The 27,993-nt window shown below is 38.3% G+C and overlaps 1 protein-coding gene across 1 annotated transcript; it reads right to left on the bottom strand.

The window, feature by feature from the left end:
- Positions 1–28: 28 nt before the first annotated feature.
- On the bottom strand, positions 29–27,993 carry TBC1D15 (TBC1 domain family member 15). Its single transcript, XM_048941140.1, has 17 exons — positions 27,880–27,993; positions 19,940–20,038; positions 19,639–19,713; positions 18,827–18,965; positions 16,667–16,877; positions 13,158–13,260; positions 12,028–12,225; positions 10,615–10,743; positions 8,077–8,180; positions 7,704–7,798; positions 6,460–6,576; positions 4,612–4,712; positions 3,831–3,930; positions 3,386–3,483; positions 1,716–1,832; positions 1,086–1,172; positions 29–500 (listed from the first exon to the last, which is right to left on the bottom strand). Exons 1-17 carry the CDS (start codon positions 27,901–27,903, stop codon positions 300–302), a joined length of 1,998 nt encoding a protein of 665 aa, XP_048797097.1. The 5' UTR covers positions 27,904–27,993; the 3' UTR covers positions 29–299.

The following is a 27,993-nucleotide window of genomic DNA, read 5'->3' as shown; positions in this document are numbered from 1 at the left end:
ATTCACAATTTCCAAATTCTTCCTTGATCACCATCCATTTCCAGTTCACCAGAAAAAGAAAATGCACTTGGCTACAAAAATATTAAGGAATGTTATTGAAAACAAAAGGCTATTTGGTAGAAGAAACTACAAAAATAGTTAAGTTGAGTCATGTTGTAAAGCTTTAATGCAAGAGCATTACAGTACAGATTTTCTTTCCAACCTTAAAGCTTAATCAACACCAAATTTAAATATCCATCTCTCAAGTGCTCAGAGACAACGTGCTCAGTAAAGTCCTTCTTCAATTTAATCAGTTGTAATTACGCAGGTGCCAAGCTCTGTGTCTCAGACATCTGTTGAGTGTTCTCTCTTGTTCCATTGGCAGCGATTACAGGTGTTGAGATACTCTGAGACGCAGGACAGCTCAGCACAGCTCCACTTTCATCCTCTCCAGTATCTGAATCCGGTGTTACAGAACTGCTTTCCATCCCCAGGATCTCACTAACTGCTTGAGGCAACTCCTATAAACGCAAGGGGAAATTTCATTTGATTTTTTTAATTATTAAGCTCCCCATCCCCAAAGTAATAATTCATCTGAATTTAGCTGTATTACAAACATCTCTCTCAGCATTAATACCATTTTCTGCATCTGCTTCTCTAACAGACAGAGAAAGAAAGGCTCAATAACCAATTAATGATTTTCATCTCCAAAATACAAGTCCACACAACGATTAAAATTACACTTTATCTTATTGAAATTATTTTTATCTAGTGAATTATGGTATTCATCTGGTATTCTTTCAGTGCAACAGATCTTATATCTCATCTTTCTTAAGCTCATCACACATCAAATTACTTGTACTGAGGTTATCCAGTAAGAGTTAAGAAATCCCAATCAAAAGGCACAATTCAGCTTTCCACCAGTGGAAAGCATTTCCCTATAAAATTATCTTGTTTATAGACTTCTGGAATACAGGTGCTTATTTAGGCACAGCATATCTTTTACCACAGCCAGACATTAAGTTATTTCACAACTTGTATAATTAGAGCCAACTACTTAGTTTTAATATAGCTATTTACAGTAGATATGTTCAAAATATCATTACCTTGCAATTCATCATCTGCATCGAAATTGCTTCTGCTTTGCAGAGTATATATTCCACATCAATTTTCATAGACAGTTCATTGATATGCTAAAAAAATACATTCACAAATAGTAAATGTAACAAACTGCGTGAAATATGCTGCATTGTTAAATATATTGCATGAATAAATATCATCTCATAGGCCTGCCCCCTAAGCTGTTAAGTGCTAAACACACTGTCTATTTGCATTGACAAATGGAAGATGCAGTATGCCTTCATCACTGAGACCTGTATGAGGAATCCATTATATTTCTGTATGTGGCAAACTACCTAGCCCTCCTAACTTACTCCCTAAATCATATTTTCTGTGAGATATCAAATGAGATTATACAAGACATAGCAAAAATTAAGATTAAACATATCAAGCAACAGTTTAAAAGGGAGAATCACTTCCCATGCTCATCATCTCACTAACTGCAAACATAATTCATAATCAGAATGATTTATGGGAAAGCATGGCAAACAGTCATTTCAAACGTAATGCTTCAGAGGATGGTATTTTACCTACCCTACCTCCATTCTCCCCAACATGAAATACCAAAGACAATGCATTAATGCCAGAGAATTAAATAACACACAAGAACTCAGTACCTTTAATATTTCATTAAAGCCATACTGCTTTTCCATTATTTGCTGTTTTTCAGATTCTAAGATAGCACAACAGAGGAGAAGATGAAAATTCTGGCAAGGCAATTCTGTCCACATGACCTGTTAAAATATGAGAAACTTTTGAAATGCTTACACACTTCCTCTGAAAGGACAGACAAAAGTTAGAAAATAATGTTTAAATAAATCTTCAATAAACCCTGAAGCTTAGTGATTTAAACAAGAACAAGCTATTTTTGGAGGAAACTACTAATTTCTACAATTATTTCTCTTCTTTTCTTCACTTTGTGAAGTTAGTGGCAATTATAAGTTTAAACTAACATAAAGCCTTTAAAAACAAGATATACCTCATTCCCCATCTCCTATCAAAGATACTGAATACTTGTAGTAAGCATATGAGGGCTGCTCTAAAAGTAATGCCTTTTTAGCATATAGTAATGCCTATTTTATGATGACCCACAACTTCAGAGGCCGATGGTGTTGGTACAACAGTAAGGGTTGAACTTTCCCACCAATATTCCATTCCAGGCTGTTGCCATGTGAAGATGGCAGCAGGGGGGCAGTCTGACAGAATGGTGTCTGACATGGAAGTGCGGATGAAGCAAAGGGGTGGCACTGAATTCCTTTACATGGAAAACACTGCACCCACTGACTCCTGCTGAATGTTTATTGAAACCAAAGAATGGGTGTGAGAGCAGTGAGTGGTGTATTTCAGCCGTGATGACAGTGGGCCACCTCTGCTGGTACAGATTTTAATGAGCACTGCACACAGGCTCTTGATCACTGCTGGCAAACATGCATAGCTAATGGTGGTGACTATGTTGAAACATAGCACTTCGTAGCTAAGATTTTGCTCCATCAGTGTCATTGTGTTCTTTATATCTGTGGTAGTTTCCATGGAAATAAACAGGAGCAATTACTTTTGGAGCAGTCCACGTACATTATTATGTGATAAACAAAACCTATGAGACTATCACGTATCATCAGGATTCCACCATCCTCCTAAGACAGTAAAAGTACTCCAAGGAGTTTGAGATACAGGGTGCTGTTCTTCTGTACACACGTTTATACATGAACTAAGGCACAGCTGATAAGAACACCTAGACTAGGATAATAAACTATGAATACAAATACAGTTCTCATCATGTTAAAAAGAAAAATTATTCTTTTAAAAATACTGATAAGATACTGCAAACAGGAAACGTGAAGACAAGCAATTTTTTCCCCCCAAAAAACTCATTATCATTTTATACCTTAGAACATGGGAATTCTTTTGGTTTTGCACATTTTGGATCCTATATTTATGAGTGTTACACCAATACCACTTCTCCTGGCACACGATGTTTTTCACACACAGAAAGGTGACCTGATACTCTCCAGCTACTACTCTCACTTCAGAGTCTCATCTGAGAGGTCCTGTCCAAGCCTTACGAAAATAAGCCAACTTAACCCACTTTTATCTCAAGTTACTGTTTTGGCAAAAAAAAAAAATAACATGTGCTAATACGTCTTCTCTTACACCAACAGAGATTTTTTAATTAATTATTAGAGTATTAATCACTTTGTAGAATGATCTATGCTGTCATACAAACAAAGGGTACTTCATAGAACTCCAAAAAGACCACTGGATTTTGTGTGATGAAATTCTTGCTTACCTCCCAGAGCCGAAGAATATCTTGAAAGCTAAATTCCCTTTTAAATCTGATGAGAAGCCATCGGAAGCAAAAATAAAGGTAGCCTGAGTCTTGAGATTCTAGAAATACGAGCATTACATTTCATAAATACCACATTTGGTTAAGACAATGGGAAAAATAGACTTCAAAGGTACAAAATCATACAATTGATAAAATTGTAGTCCCTCTTCAAAATCAATGATACTTAGTGGACGATGGCATAAGTCAGGAACAAGCTGGCACTTTTTCAGCACATGCAAAGCAGTCAGTGAAATCTTATAGGTGTTTCTAATTTAGAAATCTTCTATATAAGTCCTGTAGCCATATTGCATTACCCTTGGAAATACGTTTGAAGACTGGTCAGAATATCAATGCACACAGAATGCAGTAAGTTGTTTTAGTTGCTGTGCATGAGCAACACACCTACCTAAATAACTGCAAAATCCACTGTCTAGTAAACGAAGCAAAGTACTCAGCTGAATTAGTTGTGTCTTCATACCCTGCATCTGTTCTTCAAAATTCTGATGCTGGATGAAATAAAATATTTGCACTGTCATTTATATTAACTCATAATGACAACGTAGATCTACATACATGTACACGATTAATTATAACAAAGTTTTATCACAGCAAGTGATTCTCATCATTTAGATATTTCACGTGCGGAGCAGTTAAAGCACTGTTACCTGTAATTAATGAAATCTGAAAGGATTAAAGTTAAGCAGTGAACCATGCTTATCCAACATCATCCTCCTTTACTTTGTTATGTAACAAATGAATTTTAATTTAAATTAGTCTACACTCTGTACTGTCAAGCAGCAATGCTGTACTCAAAAGAAAAGACAACTTCTCTTGTTTTTGTTGTCCTACTCACACATTGTTTCACCACATGCATAAAGCACAGAAGTTTCTGTTTGTGGAAAGTCTAAGCTCCAGACTCCTGGACAAAATCTTTATAAGAAGACTACTGATTAACATGAAAGTGAGCATTCTGGCTCTGAATTACTTTGGAATTTCCAAGTAGTCAAACCTGTCCATGTTACACAGTAAGATTATCATCAACCCACTAAAATTTCTTTCAGAGACAAAACACATCAAATATAATAGAGGATCCTTGCTTCAAAAGTATTCAAAAAAAAGTTCACAAATTTAACTCCAAACGCTACCCATAGCTTTTGTTTTTTAAAGGAAAAACAACTTATTTTTACCATTTGATCCATATATGACACAAAGCACCAAAAGGCATCTACTTCATTCTCCATAACATACAAGACAGGTGAAAGCAAGTCACTCATTCCCTGGACATAACCTTGACAGATATAAAAAAAGACAAATTGGAATTTAGTTAAACTCAACAGTAAAGCAGCCATTTTCCAAGTGTGTTGAATGACTGAGCTAAACTGATGTTTGCATTACAAGTTTGCATATTCACTATCGTTGGAATTAACAGCACAATTAAGAAGAGAATAGAGAAGGACTCTCAGAGCTTGTTTCTCTCCCTTGTCTCACTCTCCCAACTACCTTACCTTACTGTTCAAGTCATCTGATGTCCCACTGCTATCATCTCTAAGGGAGAACATAAATTATGTGCATGTCTATCAGCAGCAGCTGGTCAAACACATTTCTCCCTTACACTCAAGCATAGCCAGTTACATTTCTTAATAATGTAATTATAACTGAGTAACTGACAAGAACTGGAATCAGTGCGAATGAAAATAGGGAGCAGGTGTGAGAAGTGAAATAGAACAAAACAGAAAACAGGTAAATAATTCAAGAAGATTAGAAAAATCTATTCACTGTACATTTAATACTGTAGGCAAAAATAAGTCTAGAGAAAATGCTGCTGTACAAGACAGTTTAAAAGTCTTATGGATCAATACCAGTTTCATTATCATTTGTCTTGAGAAATACATTTATAAAACATGTTATATGAACAGCAGATCTGTCCCCTTCATTCATATGGAGATCTGTGGCACTAACCAGACTCGCTGTAGCTGTTGCTGAAATATTAAAATGAGAATTATATCAATACTTCAGTGGCTTAGAATCCTTGGACACATGTAACTGCATTTCCACTATTCTTTCTTGTTCATAAAACAAAAGACTTCTCCATACAAATCTAAGCCATCTCAACTGTTTTTAACAGACCAGGTGGTAAACATGCTTTTCTTTCATAAAATGTATGTTACTGCAAGTTTATGCAGGTAGAAATGTGAAAAGACATAGAACTACAAGGTTCAGGAAGACTTTTGGTTTTAATTTTCCTTCTCTTTCAAAAGCCAAAGATTAAGTCTCTTTACAGACTTGACAGAAGGGATAAAGTTGACAAGAACTACAGCTCTGCAGCAAACGTTTTAGTAATTAAAGATTTATTCTGATTTTTTCCTTCAGAATCCATCACAAAATAGACTTTCAGAATCGCAATGCCTTTCCTTAGAAGAATCAGCCACACATAAGCACAGAAGAGCCAGATGTCATGCTAGGGATGAAGAAGTGAAAAACAGCTAGAAAGACCTATTCAATCCCAACATGAGTATCACCTGTACTGTGATTTCAGAACAGCTATGTTTCTTTTTCCATCTATGCCAGATGCAAAAGTATAGCTAAAGTATAGCTTCTGAAAAACTGCAAAGTATACCCCCTGAGAACCAGCTTTTGAAGTATTCAGAAATACAGTCATGTTTACAAACAGCTGGTTAAGCATGTTGAGTTTTAATTACGGAGGTGGCAGCTGGTTTATCACTTTTTATTAAATCCAGTTAAAAGTCTGAAAAGCAAACCTGCCTCAACTGTAAGAAAACAACAGTATGGATAAAGTGAAGGCAAACTGCCACTTAATTCCTAATCCCACCTCATCTGATGAATTCAGACATGTATGAGATTGGGTCAGAGAGAATGAGAAAGCAAAGTTACCTATGTTATTAAAATATGAACCCTGAATTTCAAGAAAGCATTGTAAGCAATATGAGATCGATTGTAGTAACAGATCTTAACATAAGCAAAGCTTTACATCAGAAACTAAACCAGCTATTAAAGTTCAGAGGAGCACAACTTACCTAAGTCGAAGTCATACATGCAATAGGTCATCAAAATGTCATGAAGTAAAATCAATCCTGGATTATCTTCACCTTCATAGAACTTATTTGTTCTATCTGTTCTGTTCACATCTTTCTCTAAAAACAGTCCAGATTTAAAAACATTTTCAGAACATGTTGTACAAAGCCAGCATTCTCATCAATTCAGTTTTTTTAAACTGCAGCTTATTCCCTCAAATGATGTTGCAAAGCTTTGGAGTGTTAAAGACAACGGTTGTATCACTGAAAGAATACTTGAAGAAAATTCCTCCAATAAAAGTATTGTTTATTAAAAAAGGTTTGAAAGCTTTTGTTTCAAATGGAAAAAATCCTGATTATAATTCAGTGGAAATTTTCTTCACTTACATGGATTAAGAACAATTTGTATAAGCTAGCTATGCAGTGCCATTCATGAATACTTATGAGATGCAGCATAAGCCACAGCATCACAAGCACATAAAGGTCACCATACTATCAGCAAAAAGACAGTTATAGTTCACTACAGCACCTTAGAAGTTCTTTGTAACAAATTCTTGTAGCTCATATTGAGCAGAAACCACTGCTTTCCTTCGACAGTTGTGATGCCTCAAATAAACTAAGCCTGTAGCATGCTCTTTAATAAAGTAGAATTCAAAAAGCACATCCTGATGTGAAAAATTTTAAGTGGCCTTAAGGGAAAAAAAAAAAGACTTTTTCATAGTTTTGGATCTAGTTTACAAAAGTTTAATATTTTAATTTACATTTTAGATACTTAGAACTTCAGCCATTTTTTAACCCTGAATATTATTTTCAGTTTCACAGAATCACAGAATCACCAAGGTTGGAGAAGACCTAAAAGATCATCCAGTCCAGTTAATAAGCTGTACACAAGTACACACTCATTCTATAAATCTCAAGACCTTTCTTAATCCTTATAAAATTCTTATTGTATCACCATTATTTTAAGGCATTTTCAAATAAAAAGGAAAAAGCATTTTGTTATTTAGTAAGGGAAGTAAAAAAAATCCAGTTGTTCTGCAGCACTATGGTATAAAAGCTCCCAGTTACTCTGGTTAAGAAAAGGCTTTAAGCTTATAAGAAAATTTAGACATCTGAGAATAGCTACATATTAGTTTTTCAGTGCCTCTTCCCATATAGGTTACTCAAAAGCTTACATTTCTTCAATTTCACGTTGAGTTGCAAAGGTTTGAGTTCACACAGTTGTATGTTTCTGAAACCAAATTTACCTATGAGACTCCTGTAGTCTCTTAATCTTGAATTTCGTTTTTCCTGTTCCTCACTGACAGACTTCCACTGCAGTTTCATCCTGAAATATTCATCCCTGAAGAAGAAAAATCATTTTGAAACCAGAACATGCTTTATCATTACATTTCTTTCTTCCTTTCTTTATCTAAATATTCTTTCTATTTGTTCTTTGGAATAAATTGGGTAACAGCAACCTGTTGATATAATGTTTTCACTTCAGTGGAATAATCTTTTTAAGAAGGTCTGTCAAACACTTCACTGCACTGAACAATCTTTAACAGCTACCTTTCAAGTTGTACCTTAGAAAAAACACCAAACAATTTCATGTGTTTTACAACTTGAAACTGGACTCACGTTCTCCTTTTTTGCAAGTTTGCTCTCTCTTCTTTAGTGCTATTCCAAGGAAAATATCCCAAAAGAAATTTCCATGCTTCTTTTCTTAGAGTATGGCAGAGTCCCTAAGGAAAAATTGGAAACATAAACAAAAACACTAACTCAATTTTGTGAAGAAACACTCCTACAGCTGTACAATGCCTCTGAAGGTAACAGCTTAAGAGAAACAAAACTTATGAATAAGCTCATTCTTGTTATACTGCAGCCAAACTTTATTTGCTAATTAACAGATTCAAAGGTAAAGGAGGACGAGAGCATGATTAAGCAGCAATACAATTTAGATTCATAAAAAAACTGGAATGGAAACCAATTTAACACATGTTCCCAACTGTAGACTATTAGATACTTCCTAAGAATATAAAAAGCTTTTTAAAAGGTATTTCTTCCTATATTTTTGCATCACTGCTTGAAATAAAAAAAACCTTAAGGGCACCACAGATACTAAGAAACAAAAAAACCAAAGTACCTTTAAATCTATACATTTGAACATGATGCTGTTCAACTGCTAAAGTTGTCTCTACACACTCATATTAAGTATAACCTTCCATTTTCCATCTTTTCTAAACAAATAGTTTCGTCTAACAAGACACTGCCAACATGCAGATGAACCTTTCAAGCAAACAAAAATACCACTGTTCACTCAAGGGCGCTATTTGTCAGACATCTTTCTAAGTAATCATTTCCATATAACAAAAATGTACTAGCTGAGTCCTATCTCACATGTCAAAAGACATTTTTTTTCCAAGTCCTAAGACTTGGAAGACCCACAGTTCACCAATCCAAGGCCATACTCCTGCCTCACTGCATTTTTTCCACTTTCTATTAAATTAAGGCAAGGACGATGATGTAGCAAATAGCATCAACCACTGAAATTTGGTGCTCCAGCCAAGCAGCAACTGGAACTCTTCCAGCATGTAACAATGCAAGAGAAGCATTGTCTTTAAAGAGGATCTCCATTTAATGGATCAGCATTTAATGTACTTGTTATCAAGAGTCATGAATAACATGGAGCACTCACTCCTCTGGCACTGAAAAACACAAGTGACACTGAAACATTGGTGGCTGGGAAGAAAGGTTTGTAGGAATTGTTATGATTGCACAAGGGTCCTTACCTAGATACCTCAGGCACAAGTATGTTAAAGAACAGTCACACAAACTTAAAAATCTTTCAGTTTTGCTCTATCCTCTTCAATATGTATTTTTAATAACTGTAATATCAATGTTATCATTCTCTACCCATGCTTAAATCCCCAGAAGACTGCATTCTTATCATTCTTATCTTATTCTTGCATCAACAAGTTTAGAAAGAAAGCATTAAGGCTGCAGGATTTCCACAAAAATAAAAGGAAAACAATCCAACACTAAAGTAACATCAGGTAGAACAGCTACAGCAAATAATAAAAACTTATAAAACTTGCATGAATGAGACTGAATTCACATTCAGTGGATTCAATTTTGCAATTACTGAATTGCAATTCAATAATAAATACTGGTCAGTGTTTAGTACTGAGGGACAAATCCAGGTAAACTGCTCAAAGGAAGGAAGCTTTTGATGGACAAGAAAACATCCTTAAGAAGAAAAGAATAAACCCGATAGTCTAACATTCATAGAAGAATATCCTGAGCTGGAATGCACCCACAAGGATCAGAGTATAACTCTTGACTCCACACAAGGGACCACCCAAAAAAATCAATCACAGAATCACAGAATGCCCAGGGTTGGAAGGGACCTCAAGGATCATCATTCTCCAACCCCCTTGCCACATGAAGGGTCACCACCCTCCACGTTTAATTCTAAACCAGGTTGCCCAGGGCCCCATCCAACCCAGCCCTGAACACCTCCAAGGACGGGGCATCCACAACCCCCCTGGGCAGCCCGCTCCAGTACCCCACCACTCCCTGGGCAAAGAATCAAACCCTCATCTGAAAGTGTCACCCAAACACTCAAGCTCCAGCAACTTAGTGCTGTGACCTTTCCCCTGGGCAGTCTGTTCCAGGGCCTGAACACCCTCAGGGTGAAAAATTTCCTAATCCCCAACCTGACCCTCCTGTGATGCAGCTCCATGCCATTCCCTCAGGCTCTGTTGCTGTCACCAGAGAGCAGTGCTCAGCCCTGCCCCTCTCCTCCTCATGAGGAGCTGCAGGCCGCCATGAGGCCTTCCCTCTGCCTCTTCCGCTCCAGGCTGAGCCATAGTGAAGCACTGGTGTTTTCCTGAAAGTCACTTTGATTTCTCCTCTCAATGACTTGGGCGTCTGTCTTTTAAAACCATTCCCTTTTAGTCAGCCACTGCAAGATCTCTCTATTTGTGCAGTACACTGTATGGTTATGAGAGTATTCATGAGGTATTCAATGAGCATTACACCATCTTTTGTAAAGCCACTCCAAAAACACCGACTAGCTCACACCCAAAGTCCTGCCTTAAGCATTACAAGTGCAACAAAACCAGCATTACTATAGTTTGGGAAGGAGAGAAAAGGGACTTTAGAAAAACAGATTACCCCTTTGAATATTGATTGCTTTATGTAGTCTACATTTAAAATTCTTCCTTCAGAATCCATATTTTTAGCCCATTCTTCAACTGACACAGGCTCTCTTCTACTAACTTCAGGCTGTTCTCCTAGATCAATCTGAAACAAACACAAAGGTGTTATACAAAACCCAATTAAAAGCTTCAACATTTTTGAACAATCACACGAATACTGCTGAGCTTGTTAGATCCTCATACTTAGTTCAGCTATATTTTCGCACATTCATATTTGCATTAGCCTTAGATCCTCAGAGTTACATGTCTCCATTAGGAAGCAGTACGGAGCACCGCAGGCAGAAAGAGCAAGATGCAGTGTGCTGAGGACCTGACTACCCAAGCTAGTATTTCAGATTCTGGAAAAGGATGCATTTGACATAGCCTTCAATCTCTACCAACACCTGTGAACTACGTTCAGGTTAATCCCATGGACTGAATCCTCTAAACAACTAGAAACGCAATAGATAAGTGCAGTGCAGCCAACAAAGACAACAGGGAGTTTCACTTCAAAAGCACATTCTTGAAATGCACTGGAGCATCTAAAGAGAGAACTGAAGAACGAACTCAGGTTCAAGGATGTTATTCTGAAACCAGACTGAACAACATGACTGCAGATCAATTAAAGTAAGCTACCCCTTTAAAAAAAATCATTATTATTTTTCCACTAATAAATTAAGTGCTAGGCAATAAATTTTCAGAATTGCATAGTTATAGCTGTTAAGCTATCAAGACTATTTTGACCTCAAAGAAAAACAGTATTCAAAATAGTTTAACATTAAAAACATATGAGCTCCTTAAATAGTAACCAAATATATTTTCTACTTATCTGTGAAAAATGACAACAGAAGCCTAAAGTGATTCCTGATCCAACTACAACTTATCCTAGTTTTGGTTCAAGTGATACATAAATCCATACATTTACAGACCATGGACACTAATTATCCAATTTAATTTATTATTTTTAAATCTTCTTAAGCTATCTTCTTAAATCTCTTAAAACAAACTGAAGTGTTACAGCGATTAGCCACGGAAGTTATTAGTCTGAATACCCCAATTTTACTTAATATCCAGCCAGAGAGGAAACATTAAACATGAAATGAGAGTTTAGTTTAAAGGGTACCTATTCCATGTGATAAAAAAAAACTCCTGCTTCAATAATCAAAACATTTTGCTTTAAAAGCAAAATTTGTATTTGCAGGCATAAAAATGACGTACTCCAGATGTAGCTGCTGATGATTTTACTCTTGCCAACAAATGGCAAGGCAGATCATGTCACAACTGCCAAGTATAAACAGCACCACTCACCAAGCTTCAAGTCCTAGAATTCCTGCAAAGATATGCATAAAAAAAATCAATACATCTGTGTCACATTCATTTATACACTCACTCGTGTAATGACTTCAAATCCTGGTTCCTCCTGCTGATTTATCTTTAACCCTGGAATAGCATCGTTGAGGAAGTCTGCCATTTCTGAGGGTGGTCGCCTTTGAGTTGAAGGGTCACTTAATCGGAAGCTGTCAAAAATATAGTTTGTGACTTTGGAAAACCTTCCCATTGTTACCGTGTATGGATCTTTCTTCCATTTCTGTGGTATAACAAGGAAAACAAGCAAATTACGAAAAGCCTCAGATCACTTAGAATTCTTGTGCTTAAAGGACATAAAAACAGCAAGTAGAACACAGTAAGACTCAAAGCTATTAAAGCTTCACACGTCAGTAATTTCATACAGTATGTTCATTGCATGATTCAAAAAGTTGAGATCCTAAGTATTAAATAATACTACTGATTGAAATGAAAGATCAGATAGCAATATGCTGAGTAAATCTGACCTATGTACATGATCAGATCAGACTTGGTGTTTACTTTCCTGTGATTAATGCCACAAAATCATTTTTCTGCCTAAGCCTGTCTACCTTTACATCATGTTGTACCTTGAAAATTCAAGTACCTTGCTAGCAATCTCACAGAAAACTTTTATATGACAACTAAGTCCAGAAACTAATGCACTTCTGAAGATTCCATAAATAAAATGAGTCAGTAGGTCAGAACTCTGGCCTCATTCAATCACCAGAAATTTTGCTGCTGACCCTCACAAGGCCATAAACTCCATCAAGCGATAAACAGTTTTAAGAAAAAAACCTGTTTTAAGCAATACTTGTGCTCTTTGCTGCTGTATTTCCAGCCTCTCTTTGAAACCACCAGAAAACAAGAAGTGAATACTTGGTCTAGGAAAGCTTCGGCATTTCTTTTCCACTTCTAAAACTATCTGTACTCAGGTGTACACAGTTGCAGGCAAAAGTAACTCAAGTAGGTTTAGGTTTTAAACAGGGAGGTTAAAAAACACGTAGCATACAAAACAGCTCACTCATAAGTGTGCTTCCATGTAAGCATTCATTTTAGGATACAATTAATGGCCCTAGAACAGCAATGACCAAGGGGATTTTTGTGATAAAGAAAGGCTGGCATTTTTTCTTTTAATAAACTCCTTCCAAATATAAAAAAATAAACAATACATACCTGCAGTAAGCCATACGATGGTTCATCTAGGAGGTTTTCAAAAGATTGAGACGGAGACTTATTCTGAGAGTTCACAAGAAGAATGAGTTTATCTTGTGGAGATCTACAATAAAATTAAAGCATGGGGTTTCTGCAAGTACCACAAGTTTTTCTTGAAAATGTTCTAGAACACTTACAGGTCTTAAAAGTCACATTTCAGGTTTTATGCAAGGAAAACAAGTCTGACGCAAGATCACTTTTGGCAAGACTCCATGCGCCAACACTTCAGAAAACAGGACTTTTTTTTTTTTAAATAAGATTATGTCATTCATCCTGAGTAATGTTACATACCTTTTCAAAAGATTACTATGCTGTAATGAGAAATTACATGAGGGTGACAACTGTCAGAGTAAATATTTTCTATACTTGAGCAGACAAAAAATGACGACAGGAAAGGAAATTCTTTCAGATAATCAAACTCAACACACACACCTGAAACACCTTTAACATAATTGTGTGTGAAAAGAACCCATGTCACCATACACAGTTAAACAATTCTTTCTACCAATTAATAAACCTGATGTTTTTATACACTGTAAAACATTACTTAAAAGACTACAAACTGCCTTTCATTGTATGAAAGAAAATCAACAAATTTCTAACCAACACTACTACAACAGCTACTGTCAGCCTAATTCTAAAATTCATCTCAGTAAGAGTTTACCAACACAGTACTCCAACAACCGTATTGCGAAACAAAACATCTGATTACCGTCACACACTTTTGTGTAGACTCCAAGTTCTAAATGAACACAAACCTGATCTGACATAACTCACTGCATTTGTATACTCATGTACTCCAGGCTTGCACAGCCAGATGAAAACGATAGCATAGGCAGCTGGAAGTGTGCCAGCATTTCATCTTTCTTTTGCTCTTATTCTTCCTACATCCTCTTCCCTCCTCTGGCACGGGAACATGATCAACTAAACAACTCCTGAATCAACACCACTTACAGCTCATTATACTAAAGCAATGACAACAGTTCAGAAGCCAATCTGATGTTCAAGCTTTGGACTTAGTAGCCAGGCTGGAGGACGCTAAGCTCTTTGCATGTAATCCTACCCACTGCACAGACTTGCATTTATAGAACACCTTACTGTATCACCTTTTCCCAAACTTTAAATTCACTATTTCTAGTTTTCGAAAGAAAAATTACTTTATTTTTATTAATACCTGCCTCATCTACCATGTTATTAAAATCAAAGATAAGAACTTTTTAATAAGCCTTATCTGTCTTCAATTCCAACATGACAGAACACTGTCGGATATGAAATCCAACAAGAGATCTCATTTTGAAACAACCAGACACCACAGCCAAAGATCCGAGGCAGCGAAAGTTAATGAAGCTCAACCAGCTTTTACTAAAAAAAGGCAAAGGCTGAGTCACATACTCTGTTTTTCACACCCAAAAGAACAAAAATCTTTGTATGACACTTTCATTGTAATCAAACACTTGCTCTGGACAGCTTGTTCAGTATGGGCAGCAACTTGGCCAGTGCTCAAAACACACTTGTGAACAAGAAACTTCATTAAACATTTGTTCACAATACTGAAAGTCAGAAAGTGTCAGCAGTGTGGTATTTTCTCAATATTAGCCTGGTGCAACAATACTAAGAAAAATTCTTTAAAGCAACAGATTACAAGTATTTTGTTCAAGTTTAGCTCCCTTGCACATACCAATTTCAGCAACGTCACAAGATTTAAAAAGGCACAGGGGCAATGAAAGGCAATAGCCTTTGAGGTAGCATAAACAGAGGAAGAAAATACTTAAGACAGAAAGGTATTTTAGGAAAAAAGTTAGTTCTGTCTTAACATCAGTACCTGATATCTACATAGATAGAAAAATTGGAATAATTGCATTGCTGCATACTTCTTTATGCAATCCAGAAAACATTTTTCCCTATGAGAGGCTGTGCGCTCTGTGTGCGTAGATACTTAATTAAGCATAAGTATCTACCACAAAATGACACAGTGTGTAAAGCATGGTTTGTCACCTCCACAAGTTACTTAGTGTATTATTTTCTTACAAAAGAAAGAAAAAAAATCATACATGAATAGAGCACAAAGATGACTTTGGTGCCAAAAATAGACCTAAAAGGAAGAGAGGAATTTAAGTATTCTTACTAAAACTGGAAGTTCCTGTTCAGCTCAATGCTTCACTTCATGCAAATTTAATTTTCATAGCTTCATCACAGTTCTCAAACTACATACATAGTTCCCAAAGTATCTGCTGTTCCAGCCTGCAACACACAGTACAGTCTCAGGCAGAAATACCATGAAGCTCTGCACGTTCCAAATGCCCTGATATCACCAGGGAACTCTACCTGTTAAGCACTCCTGAACTCTCCCATGCATACAGCTGTTGGATCAGACTGCACAGGCCTTTTAAGAATAGATCTGAGGATATGGCAGCTTCTCCAGAGACAGTTTTCTCCCCAGTCTGAGAGGAAATGTTTTGTACTGATATTGCAGGAATATCCACGCTATCTGAATAAGAGGCTACAAAGGACAAGAACTAAGAATCTACTGGGTCAAATAAAGGGAGAATGGTTAAGTGGCCAACTATTCACCACTGACTATCTGAAAGAGACAGTGTTTGAAATAGGAACCAAAATCCTTACCTGTTCCACTTCCATTCAATTACTCACCAATAAACCAATCTTATGTAGCAATGTGAATTACAATTATTTGTTGCACATGACTGCACAGAATTGAAACTAACTGAAGCTGTCACCTGAGGTTTCCTAGCCTCCAACTGTATAGAGAATATTCTTAACTGTCTCTTCACCTTGTCTCCCTACTACCCTCCTGCTTTGGTCTTCACAGATATTTTTCTTTAAAGGCTTGCAGACAATGCTACCAACTGTACCGTTTCACTGGCTGGTTACACTGACCATATCACCTTCTCCAAGCAGTTGACAATTTAATCACAAACTTGGCCACCACATCCTCGTATTGCCAAAGCCTTTTGCAGATCATTTTGCAGATCAGATTGAGTTCTGTGGCAAAATATTTATATATCAAGTGATTTAATTGATAGTACAGTATCTCATACGCTCACTGGATCATATGCCAATGGCAATACTCAAATATTTTCCTTATAGGAGAAGATGTCAAATTTTAAACACAAGTTATCCCAAGTAGCTGCTCATGAAAGATTTAACATTACATCATCTGAGTGTCCATGAGAAGCTTCCGAATCCACTAGAGGGAGCTACTGAGGTATGACAAAACCATAACATTTCAACAGGTTCTGAAATGGCTTATAAAGCAATCCACAGTTTAAAACTTCAGCCTGTATATTCAGTGCATAAAATTACACCTTTATACAGCTTGAAAATTGATGCTACTAACAAAAAAGGGATGGTAAAAATACATCAGAAAGCATTAATCTGAAACTCACTGAAGAATCAAAGAAGTAAATCAATAATCCAAATTTTAAATCAGAATAAGACTGTCTGATACTTACTCACTCAGCACAACGTGATTTTCAAGGCATTTAATAAAAAGTTTGCTGTCTCCATGATGAAAGTGTAGAGCTGGAAGCTTCACATCATCCTTTAGACAAAACACCAAATAAGACCATCCCATGCCTTCTTTGTTTTGTTTGATTGATTTCAGATCTGTCAAACTGAACAGGAACGACCACGTGCTTTCTCCATTTGTGTGATTTGTAGCATCTTAAAAACAAAATCCCCATGTGATTTTAGTTTGGTTTAAAGTATTAGCAACTACAAATCTATAATCTCTCCCTGTTCCTCTAAACAAGCCAAAGAATCCACAGTAAACAAAAACCCAGCGTTATTTCTGATAAAAAAATACATACTATAACTACTACAGCCATTTCTCATTGTATTTTCTCATTTCATACCGACTTTTGAAGAAAGCAGTTCCATCAAACTGCTTCCTTTAAGATCTGTCAGAGTACGAAAATGATCCAGTCGGTGACATATAACTGCTATACAAAACTGCAGCAACATGATAAATTCCACCAGCACCTTCACATGGTAGTACTGCTCAAACTAAATGTAATATACATCCTAACATTGTATAATACTGTATATACTGTTGCACACCACGCACACGCCTTGTCAGGCTGCAACCAATATAAGGGAGCTGGAACTGCAAAGCTATTTCCTCCATTACTGTGCAAATCTGTGCAAGACAGTAATACGTTCAAAACAAAGGGATTCAGTGTTACTTCACCAGGAAACTGGAAGGAGCCAGCATGCCTGCAGGGACACTGGCACACACCCCCTCCTACCACCATCCAATTACAGCCACCAGAAATAAAGAAGTAGCAAAAAAAATATAAGTCAATGTGACTCACTGACACTTTGGATCAAGATGGACTCTGCCTCTTAAAAATTAAGAACAAAAAAAATCAATACAAACCAACAGCATAATAAAACATTCTGTGCCTGACAGACATTTAGCCCTGTATCATCTTGGAAGCTCTTTTCAAACACAGAATTGTACAAGCTAGGATTGCACTTTACCCCAAAATGTTCACAGTTTAAAGTCCAAAACCTTTACTTACAAATGATATATATGACAGCCAGCACTATTTAAAACTAACAGAAAAATGGAAAAACAGCCACAAGGTCTGCAAGTTTAAGGCTGATAAATATAAACAAGAATTATAAAGAAAAATACAGTGATGAATCAAAGGAAAAAGCTGACTACAATTTTTTTAAAATCACATATCTACTGAGATAATAACAATAATGCAGCTATGAGATTATTTTCCCGAAGTATGTTCATTAGACAAAACAGGTTTTTTAAGCTTCTGCACAGAAAAGACTTAAGTATAAACATAACTATCCATTCCATCTCCCCCTGCTGTTCTTACACTGAAAAACATTTGAGTAGTAAACTTTTTTCTTTTTTTCCTCTCTAATAATACATTTTGTTCAAATCCCATAGGAGCGACGGAAGGAACTGGGGCTGTTTAGTCTGGAGGAAAGGAAGTTGGGACGAGACCTTATTGCTCTCTCCCAATATCTGAAAGGTGCTTACAGCGAGAGCAGGGTTGGTGTCTTCTCACTGGTGACAGGACAAGGGGAAATGGCCTCAAGGTGTGCCAGGGTAAGTTTAGGTTGGATATCAGGAAACAGTTCTTTACAGAAAGGGTGGTTAAGCACTGGAATTGGCTCCCCAGGGAGGTGGTTGAGTCGCCATCTCTGGATGTGTATAAAAACAGTTTGGATGTGGTGCTCAGGGACAAGATTTAGCGGAGGGCTGTTAGTTAGGGTACTATGGTTGGGTTGTGGTTGGATTTGCTCAGGTCGGAAAAGACCTTAAAGATCATCAATTCCATGATTCTATGATTCTAAGAGTTCAACGAAAACAAAACTGTCACATCATTTAAACTGCCTGATCACACGATGTTGGATTTATCGTTTATTTTCCATACGCTTCTCTACTAATTCAGAGAAGAAATTAGATTGGAGGCAGAAAGCAGGTATTACATGCTGAATTGATTTTCCACACCCAGAAATTCACCTCTTGCCTCAAATGAGCCCAGCTTTTCAATTCCTAATGAAATCCATTACACTGGATAATGAAGACAATTCTTCAGTTACAAGTCAGAAGAAAGAAAAAGAAAGTTCACTTATTTTTGAAGTACCTCCATTTGAATGGGGTTTCTTTTTAAAAGAGACGGTGGTGACCATGTCCCATTCTGCTTCATAATTGTTTGGACGGTCTGATCCTCGGGAGGATTTTTCTTTGGGAGCTGGAGTCCACTCTACAACAGAGCTGGAATCCTAAACAAAGAAAGCAACCATTAAAAAAAAAAACACAAGACAAGATTCAAGATTCCCAGATTCAACAAGAACAAGAGAAAGCATCTTCATTTTCATGGATGAAAAGAATTTTTGGTATAAAGTTCTAACAATTCAACGCAATAATTTTTTATTTATGACAAGAACTAAAAAGAAATAAGGTTTTACTTAAATTCAACACAGTGCTTAAATACCTAAGCCTCCTTCACAGACTCCACCGACACAAAAGTTTATTTAAACATAAAACTTTCATCCTCCATCACATCTTCTCAACACAGCTTAACCACTGAACCTTAGAACTTTAACAGACCTCGAATATTTTGCATTATAACAGTGTCTCTCTCTTATGAAGAATGAATCACCGTCATCCAACAAAACAGATGTGGAGAGGCTGGCGACTGCGATTTGCTTACACTCATTTGGTCTTTGTCACTCAGTTCTCCCTTTATTTCATGTATACACATAAAACACATACCCCCACACCTGAACCTGGTGTAGTACACACAGGAAATATCCTACATATAGCTATTAATATCAACGACAGTCATGCATAATAGATTCTGCCTCCAGTTATGAGGTCACCTACCCACAAGTTCATACAGAATCAAATCTCTAGAAAAATAGAATGAAGGACATTTACAACTAACAAACATACCTTTCCTGCACAGAGGATATTAGAAGTATCCAAAGTATCATCCTGTGGTCTCCAGTCTACTATAACTTCATTTTCCTACAATACAAACAACAAATCTGTATAATAAATTACACATCCCACTATTTAGTCACAGTATAATTCGGGGCAACTTACACTATATACAAACGGTGCAGATGTCAAAAACAACGCAATGCTCATTCATTAATGAAATCCAATACTTAAGAAATGATTCACAATTTCTCAAACACATCAGCTTAGCCAACAAATGTAAGAGGGTTCTACAACTGCACTGTACAAATACCTTCTCTATGACACGTAGTACTCCAGATATGAAGCTGTCCTGATCATCATTTTTTCCACAGGACGGATGAATGAACACTCCATCCTGCTCATATAGAACCTAAAACAAAGAATATAATGGGACAGGAGACAAATCATTATCCATTATCATCTTGATTCACCTATACAGGTTGAAGCGAATACCTGAAGCTTCTTATGTTATCTTCCTTTTTTCCCCTCCCCTTCTAAGATTCTTACATAAATCAAGAAACAATAGAAATTAGAACTGATTACATTTATTCTCTAACCAATACAGTAGCTATTATTACTCTGTCAGAAAGTCACCAAAATGCATTCAAGAGTCTGGTGTGTTGTTGCTGTATTTTTTTTTAACTAGCAACCATATGCACCATAAAGCACCATATGGCATTTAATATATTAGAAGACTTTCTTACATGGCTCACCTTTCCCCCTCATTTGCTATTTAATCATGTTGAATTGATAACCTAAATTTAAACCAAAAAAATGGCCCTACATTCAGCATGAGTAGCAAAGGTTCCATTTCAGTGCTGGAATATGCAAGTCAGATAAGAGAGGTTCACAGGACAACGCACTGCCCACCTAACTTCAGCGTTTAAGTGTTCACAAAAATACATCCAAAGGCGACAATGCTCATACAATTCTGATCATGCTTTAAAAAAAAAAAAATTAAAAACAGTTCTTCTCTACCAAAATCCAGCAGGTTCTTCTAAGCCACACTGCATACCAGAGCTCTATGAACAATGTAAACAAGCCTCTTTTAAACAAGTCTTCTATTATTCCCCTATATTCAGCACTCGTCAGGCCGCACCTCGAGTACTGTGTCCAGTTTTGGGCCCCTCACTGCAAGAAAGATATTGAGGCCCTGGAACGTGTTCAAAGAAGGGCAACGAAGCTGGTGAGGGATCTGGAACACAGGCCATATGAGGAGAGGCTGAAGGAGCTGGGAATGTTCAGCCTGGAGAAGAGGAGGCTCAGGGGAGACCTTATTGCTCTCTATAACTTCCTGAAGGGAGGTTGTAGTGAGCTGGGGGTCGGCCTCTTCTCTCGTGTCATTAGTGATAGGAGCAGGGGGAATGGTTTCAAGCTACGGCAGGGGAGATTCAGGCTGGACATGAGGAAGTATTACTTTTCAGAAAGGGTGGTCAGGCACTGGAATGGATGCCCAGGGAGGTGGTGGAATCACCGACCCTGGGGGTGTTCAAGGAAAGACTGGATGTTGCGTTGAGGGACATGGTTTAGTGGGAGCTATTGGGAATAGGTGAACGGTTGGACTGGGTGATCTTTTAGGTCTTTTCCAACCTTAGTGATTCTATGACTCTAGTGCAAGAAGTCCCTGATCCACCAAGATAAGACTTTGCAGTCATTTTCTATTATTATGTTAGTTTTTCAAACTGAGCAGCAAACGCTGTCTTAAGAAATACATGTATTTTTAAAGTCAAAATAATTTTATTTCTTAACTACTCAATAGAGAGAGCCTACATTTCTTTATTACTAAAATATCAGATCTTTTTCTGAACATACTAATTCATCAGAGATACAAATTCATCATGTCTGCAGTCAGGACAGTAAGCCAGAAGTTCAGGTGTGCAAGCAATATTGCTTGTAGGAGCTGATGAGGTCACTCAGTCTAAACTCCTTCTTGAAGGCCTCAAGGCAACACTATTAAGCTCCCACCTAAATACTGGGAGGTTTTTTTTTTCCTTTTCTCTATTACAGACCTTGATTTTCTACCAAAAACAAACAAACAAAAAGATCCTCCTCCTATTTCTAACAAATACCTGCTCTGAAATTCAGTCTCTGGTTAAACACCGCAACTTTAGACGTTATTTAAATTGTGCCTTCCAGTACTTGGACCTGATCTATCACCACAATTAGAAGTATGAACCAAAGTGATCGATCACTGGGACAGCTGTTCCAGATAAAACCCTGCTTTGGAGTGATACTGGTAGATGTGCATTTCTGCCAGCAATTTCACTACATATAATAAACTACACCTCCTCAATCTACTATACTACAGCAAAACAGCCCTACTACCAGTCTAATTATTAACATTTATATTCTTTTTCATCCATGTGACAGTAATCACAGAACTGGAAGACTCTGCATTGCTCTGCGTAACAGATTCACCTCTGCTGTAACACATGATGAAATCGAGGAACTTGGAACATGCTCAGAAGTTCAGAGGATGATGTCTGTAGAACAGAGCCCTTGTAACAGCACAGTTGATTTTATTCCTATCTTAACCCCCTCCCCCCCCCCCAAAAAAAAAAACAAAAAAAAAAACCTTGAGGCTGAGTTGTTATTGGATAAGAATAACATCTGACAAGTCTAATCTTGTGTTTACTACTTCTGTTATCAAATACTCAATGCAACAGAGCTTATGGAGTTGGGTTTTTTTTTTAGAACCAACAAAACACTGAAGAAACAAGCTTGAGTCAATACAGTAGCATACAAGATGCAACAAGGTATCTAATTTGAGGAAAGATATGGCATTCACCATTCATTCCAGTCAGTCATTACCAACTCCGTGCCATGTGGAGACAGTGGCTATTCTACCGACTGAAGCGACAGAGGGGCAGTAAAAACAAGGAGCACTGCACAAAACTCGGGAAAACCACGCAATGGCTGTCTTCCACTGAGCACAGAAAACAGAAGGAAGAGGTTCAACACGGGCTCAGTTGACAAAAAGCACCCTCTGAGGAGCAGCCTGCTCTGCACTGTTCGAGGGCGATGCTAGTTCAGGTTATGAAAGGCTGTTGAAGTAGTTATGTTCCACCTCCAGCAGAATAACTGCCTGAAGTCCTGCTGTTATCCCAGTAAACAGGTGGTATCCTTATACTGAAGGAGGCAGCATGGAAAATTCATATCACAAGCTCATTATGTCGTGTATGAGGAGGAGTCAATGGGTAATGCTTGTTGTATTTTACTGTCAGAGACATACATAAGAAGGCCTTCACCATAGCACATAAATCACAATACATCCTAGACCACAAGCTATGGTTTTGGATTAAACTCTTGTCATTTGATGGCAATTTATGGTTTTCTGCAACCAGCTAGTGAGAGGCAGCACTGCACCCAAGGACAGTGAGGTGCAGGCAACAGGAGATCTGAACAGAGCAGGTGGTCCTGCCTGTCTTACTCGTTAATACCCATCCTGTCTGTGCTGGACACCGCTAACTGGTAAGAGCCAGCAGTGTGCATTTGCAGATCAGAAGCCAGTCATACCCTGGGCTGCATCACAAGAGGGGCAAACAGCAGGGTGAGGGAAGGAATTGTTTTGTTCAACTCCGCCCTCATAAAGCCCTGTCTGGAGAGTTGTGTCCAGGCTTGGGGACCCCAGAAAAAAAAAAAAAAAACAAAAAAAAACACAGTTTAGAGAGTCTGAAGGAGGCCATGAGAGACGATGAGAGGCCTGGAGCGTCTCATCTATTGAGACAGACTACAGAAGTCAGACTTGTTCAGCCTGGAGAAGTCTTAAGGGAGACCTCATTGCAGCCTTCCATCACCTAAAGGTGGTTTACAGAAAAGATGGAGGGGGACACTTTAGCAAGGGGTGCAATGATAAGACAAGGGTTATTGGCTTTAAGAAGAGGGTAGGTTTAGGTTAGATATAAGAAAAATTCTTTACTTGGAAGGTGGTGAGGCACTGGCACAGGTTGCCCAGAGAAGCTGTGGATGCCCCATCATCCCTGGAGTGTTTGAGGTCAGGTTGAATAGGGCACTTGGCAGCCTGACCCAGTGGGTGGCAGTAGGAGGGCTTGGAACTGGACAGTCTTCTAAGGTGCCTTCCAACGCAAAACCACTCTGTGACCCTATGCTATTGTGCACTCACTGCTCACACCTTACATTCCTTCTCTTATCTCTCTGTCATACACCAGCAATTTGTTCAACACAGGACATTTGAGAAAGTGGAGAAGCTGTGCAACAATCTTGCCAACCCTGTCTTTCAGATGCTTCGCACTCTCTTCCCACATATCCTTACTCACATTCTCCTTTTCTGCCAGAAATTAAAAACCAGGGCTTCAATCACGCTTCCAAGATGCCATCCAGCTTATGACAGACACAGCATGCAGCACTTACAGAGTGAACCAGCCAGTTTGGATCGCTGAGTACTGTGGCACTGCACAAATCCAGATTCTAGCAACTTTTCTATGTTTTTGCCTCATATTATAACATCAGGTAAAAGATCTCTTTGTGGATTCAACAGCTGAAGCAGCAAACAGGCTGCTCATAAGAAAGCAACTGAGTAAAAGTCTGAACACTCCACAGACTACAAATTAAGGAAAAATGGGTCTGTCTGCAAGCATTAACAACAGATATAGCAGCTGATTAGCATCTTATTTTACAGATGCTATTACAGAAGGTACCTTTTTACAGAAGGTAAACAATAACAGATGCAACACAGTAAGGAAAACAATACAGGCCAATAAAATAAATTCAATTTAGTCAGCAGCTGTTCTGAGCTAACTGATATCAACAAAAATATAATACCATAGTTCAGAGCTGGTCTTTAAGTTAGAAAAAAAATAGATCTCAATTTACAAATTCGCATCATGCTGCTTTAGTTTCCACCTCCCTCCTTGGAACAGCTGAGCCTTCTCCAGGGCTCATTAACATTACTCAGCCATCACCAGGCCTATGGCTGGGCACTGCTACATCAGTCCACTTCCAGTCACCAGACACCATATTTCAGTACTCTGCAAAGCATCAAGCTCATGTCAATTGACCAACGTGAACTTTTGCTGCAAAGAAGATATCTAAAAAGATATCTGAGATTAGTAAGTGGATAAAACTGTTTCCTTGTATGTCTTGTTTGTTGAGTCTATGGCTCAACCTGCTTCTTAAGACAGTAAAATTTCTCACCCTGCTAGTCTTAGAAGTATAAAACTCTTGCAGTCAGTTTCCAAGCAGGGAAATAAAAACAAAATATTCATGTGAGAAAGCTTGCAACAATGGGAACCATGTATCATAAAAAGTACCCTGCTTTACAGCAGTAAGTTTTGCAAGACAGTGCTGTAGATCTCTTTGTCAATCCTCACTACGAAAAAATCTCAATGACGTCACCTCCATACACACATCACAGCATCACATTACTGTTCAGTAATACCTACAGTGCTACTTCAACACTTCTGAAACTATGCAGGCCAAATATCTGAGCTTAGACCAAGCTTTAACTTGAAGAGCAAGGACACCAGCAAATGACAAATAACTTCTCTGACAGCCCATGCGTCAGCTGGTAATTTGAGAAAGATCTAACAATCCATATGCTGAAGATAGAACTCAACTCCAAGAACATAAACCAAAAATCATTACTGTATTTAGAACAGCTGTAATAACAGCCTATACACTGACAGGCTAAATTTATACTTCTCCCCCAAACAACTTTCTACCTTATTTCTGAAACCATTTTCAATTGCAAGGGTGAGAGTCGGTCCAAAAACAGTTCTCTTAAATAAGGAAAATAAATAAGCAACAAAAAGAGATAATACACCTGCTTTCATGAATAAAACCAAAAGCTCTGAAAACAGAAGAACTTATTGACATTTTACTCACAGTAAAAAAAATGTAATCTCTAAAAAAAGGCAAAAAAAACATCCACTGTCATTAACAAAGAACAACTTTGGGCTCCATAAGTCAACAGCATTAGGTTTTCTGGAATGGCTTAATTGTACTGAGAAAAACAGTGAAAAAAACCTTCACATTAAAAAGGAATAAAAAGGAATCTAAGGAAAGCAATACATACAGTTGCATGAGGTAACTATAGTTCATACCACATTCATGTATGAAAAAGAAACCAGAGAACTGTAAAAAAAAAAAAAAAAAAAAAAAAAGAGGAGATAATATGAAATAATCAAGTTAGAGTCCATTGCTATTAATAATGTCTGGGATATAAAATTAAAAAAGAGAAAGCTATGGCAGAAGGGGAAAGCACACAGAGGGTGAAAATAAAAGCCTCCTTCTGATATGATTTGCTGAGGGAAGATTTCATTTGTTTCAGGAGGAATTTTTTCATACAGACGGTGGTGATGCATTGGAACAGGCTGCCCAAGGAGGCTGTGGATGCCCCATTCCTGGAGGCATTCAAGGCCAGGCTGGATGTGGCTCTGGGCAGCCTGGTCTGCTGGTTGGTGACCCTGCACACAGAAGGGGGTTGGAACTAGATGATCACTGTGGTCCTTTTCAACCCAGGCCATTTTATGATTCATGAAATCTGAGCCAAGGCAATCTATCTCAGCTCTTCAGCATATCACAATATACACTCTGTAGGATTTTCTTGTGTAATGCTTTTCAAAAAATTATTTACACAATAAAAAGCATTACTTTCACATTAGTGAGCATGGAGATCTGCCAAGTGAACCTAAAGCACTGCACAAGCTAATACCCACTACTCTTCCAAACATCTATCACCTGAACTACATAATTAAAACACTGCCCAGACAGAAGGAAAAGCAGAATTTAAGACCCTCATCATTTGCAAACACACCAAAATGCAGAAAGCCCTACATGAGAATACCAAGTCACACTGCGTTTATTCCACCTGCAGCAAAGTTTCCTGAGTTTGTGAAGCCATTGAGAATCCTGTTGCCACCCAAAGAAGCAACTTGTGACCCAGTGCCTTCCATAAACCAATGAAAAAGTAATCCAGACAAAAAAAAAAAAAAAAAAAAGCACTTCTTGTATTTTGCTCCAGCTTGCTAAAACAAATCACTTTGTGATCAAATGAGTACAGCATCCAAGCAAGCAGAAGTGCAACACACAGGTGGCGAGAGCTGCAGAAGAACGCATCTGCACACATCAACTACTTTGTAAAGTGTTAGAAAACACAAGTGTCACTTCGTCCTCTGTTTCAAGAGCTCTTAGTAACTTTACTGAGATGCTGTAATCAAACAACATGAAGAACAGAAAGAATGTCAAATCAGAAATGGTGTTGACACGTAGCTGTGAACATGGAGTAACTGCCACAACGCAATGTGTACAAGTTTGGACAAACCGACCTTTAGTTAAATGAACACCAAGTACAGGTTAAATTCACAAATAAACCCCCCAGCAGTATTACTGATAACTATGATAATAAAGCTGCCTTCAGAAAAAGAAAAAAAAAAAAAAAACTGCAGGAGAAAGTTTTTGATAAAAGTTTATGTGAAAAATAATGCAAAATGCTCCTCAGCACCCAATAAACTACCATTTAACCTGGATTTTAATGAGCAGAAAGATCTCAAGATTTATTTTTTAGGCTTTTGGGGAAGATGCTTTTTAATAAGATGAGGATCCCTGCATTAAGGCCTTGAATGAAAACAATCTACTTCACTTTCAGGATTGAGTGGAGAAGAAATACAGCAGTACCTATTCTTTCACTTGACTGAAAACTAAATTGGCATATCTGGAAACAGCCAGGAGGTCATCCCAGATCAGCTATGCTACGGCTCGAATGCCTAACAGCAATTAAGGGATTTCTGAGCTGTAACAGAAAATATGGTAAAGCTGCCCGACCAAACCAGTCCCTCCCAACCTCTCCGCAGGGGGAGAGACGCATTTCCCCGGCAAAACCTTCCCCTGAGGACCCGAGGGCAGAGCGGACACGCGAGCTCAGCCCAGCCCTCGGGTTCCACCTTGTCAAGCTCTGCTTCATCCTCAAAGCGCTCTGCATGTCGGAACAGCGACGTGAGCGAATCGGGCGGGCTGGCAGCGCTGCGGGCGGACGCGCGTCGGCTAGGAGAGCCCGAGTGCCACACGGCGACCGCCCCGGCCTCCCAGCACTGCCAGGCCCGGGGGCTGTGACGGAAACCCATTACGCCTCACGGAGGAACGGCCCTCAGAGCCACGCAGAGACCCAGCAGCAGCCCCTCCCCTAGAACGCAGCGAACCCAGCTCGGCCCCCGCGAGACGAGGCGGCGGCGGTCCCGCGGCAGCGCTCGTTACCTTGCCGCTCGGAGGCGCCGCCATGTTGCCGGAGTGTTTATGATGACGTTGCGCTCTTCACGTGCTTCCACGCTGACCCACAACAACGCCCGTCGGCCCCTGGGCGGGCGGCGC

Source organism: Lagopus muta, chromosome 1 (genome assembly GCF_023343835.1).
Source record: "Lagopus muta isolate bLagMut1 chromosome 1, bLagMut1 primary, whole genome shotgun sequence".
Taxonomy (NCBI): Eukaryota; Metazoa; Chordata; class Aves; order Galliformes; family Phasianidae; genus Lagopus; species Lagopus muta.
This window is presented reverse-complemented; position numbering and strand designations above follow the sequence as displayed.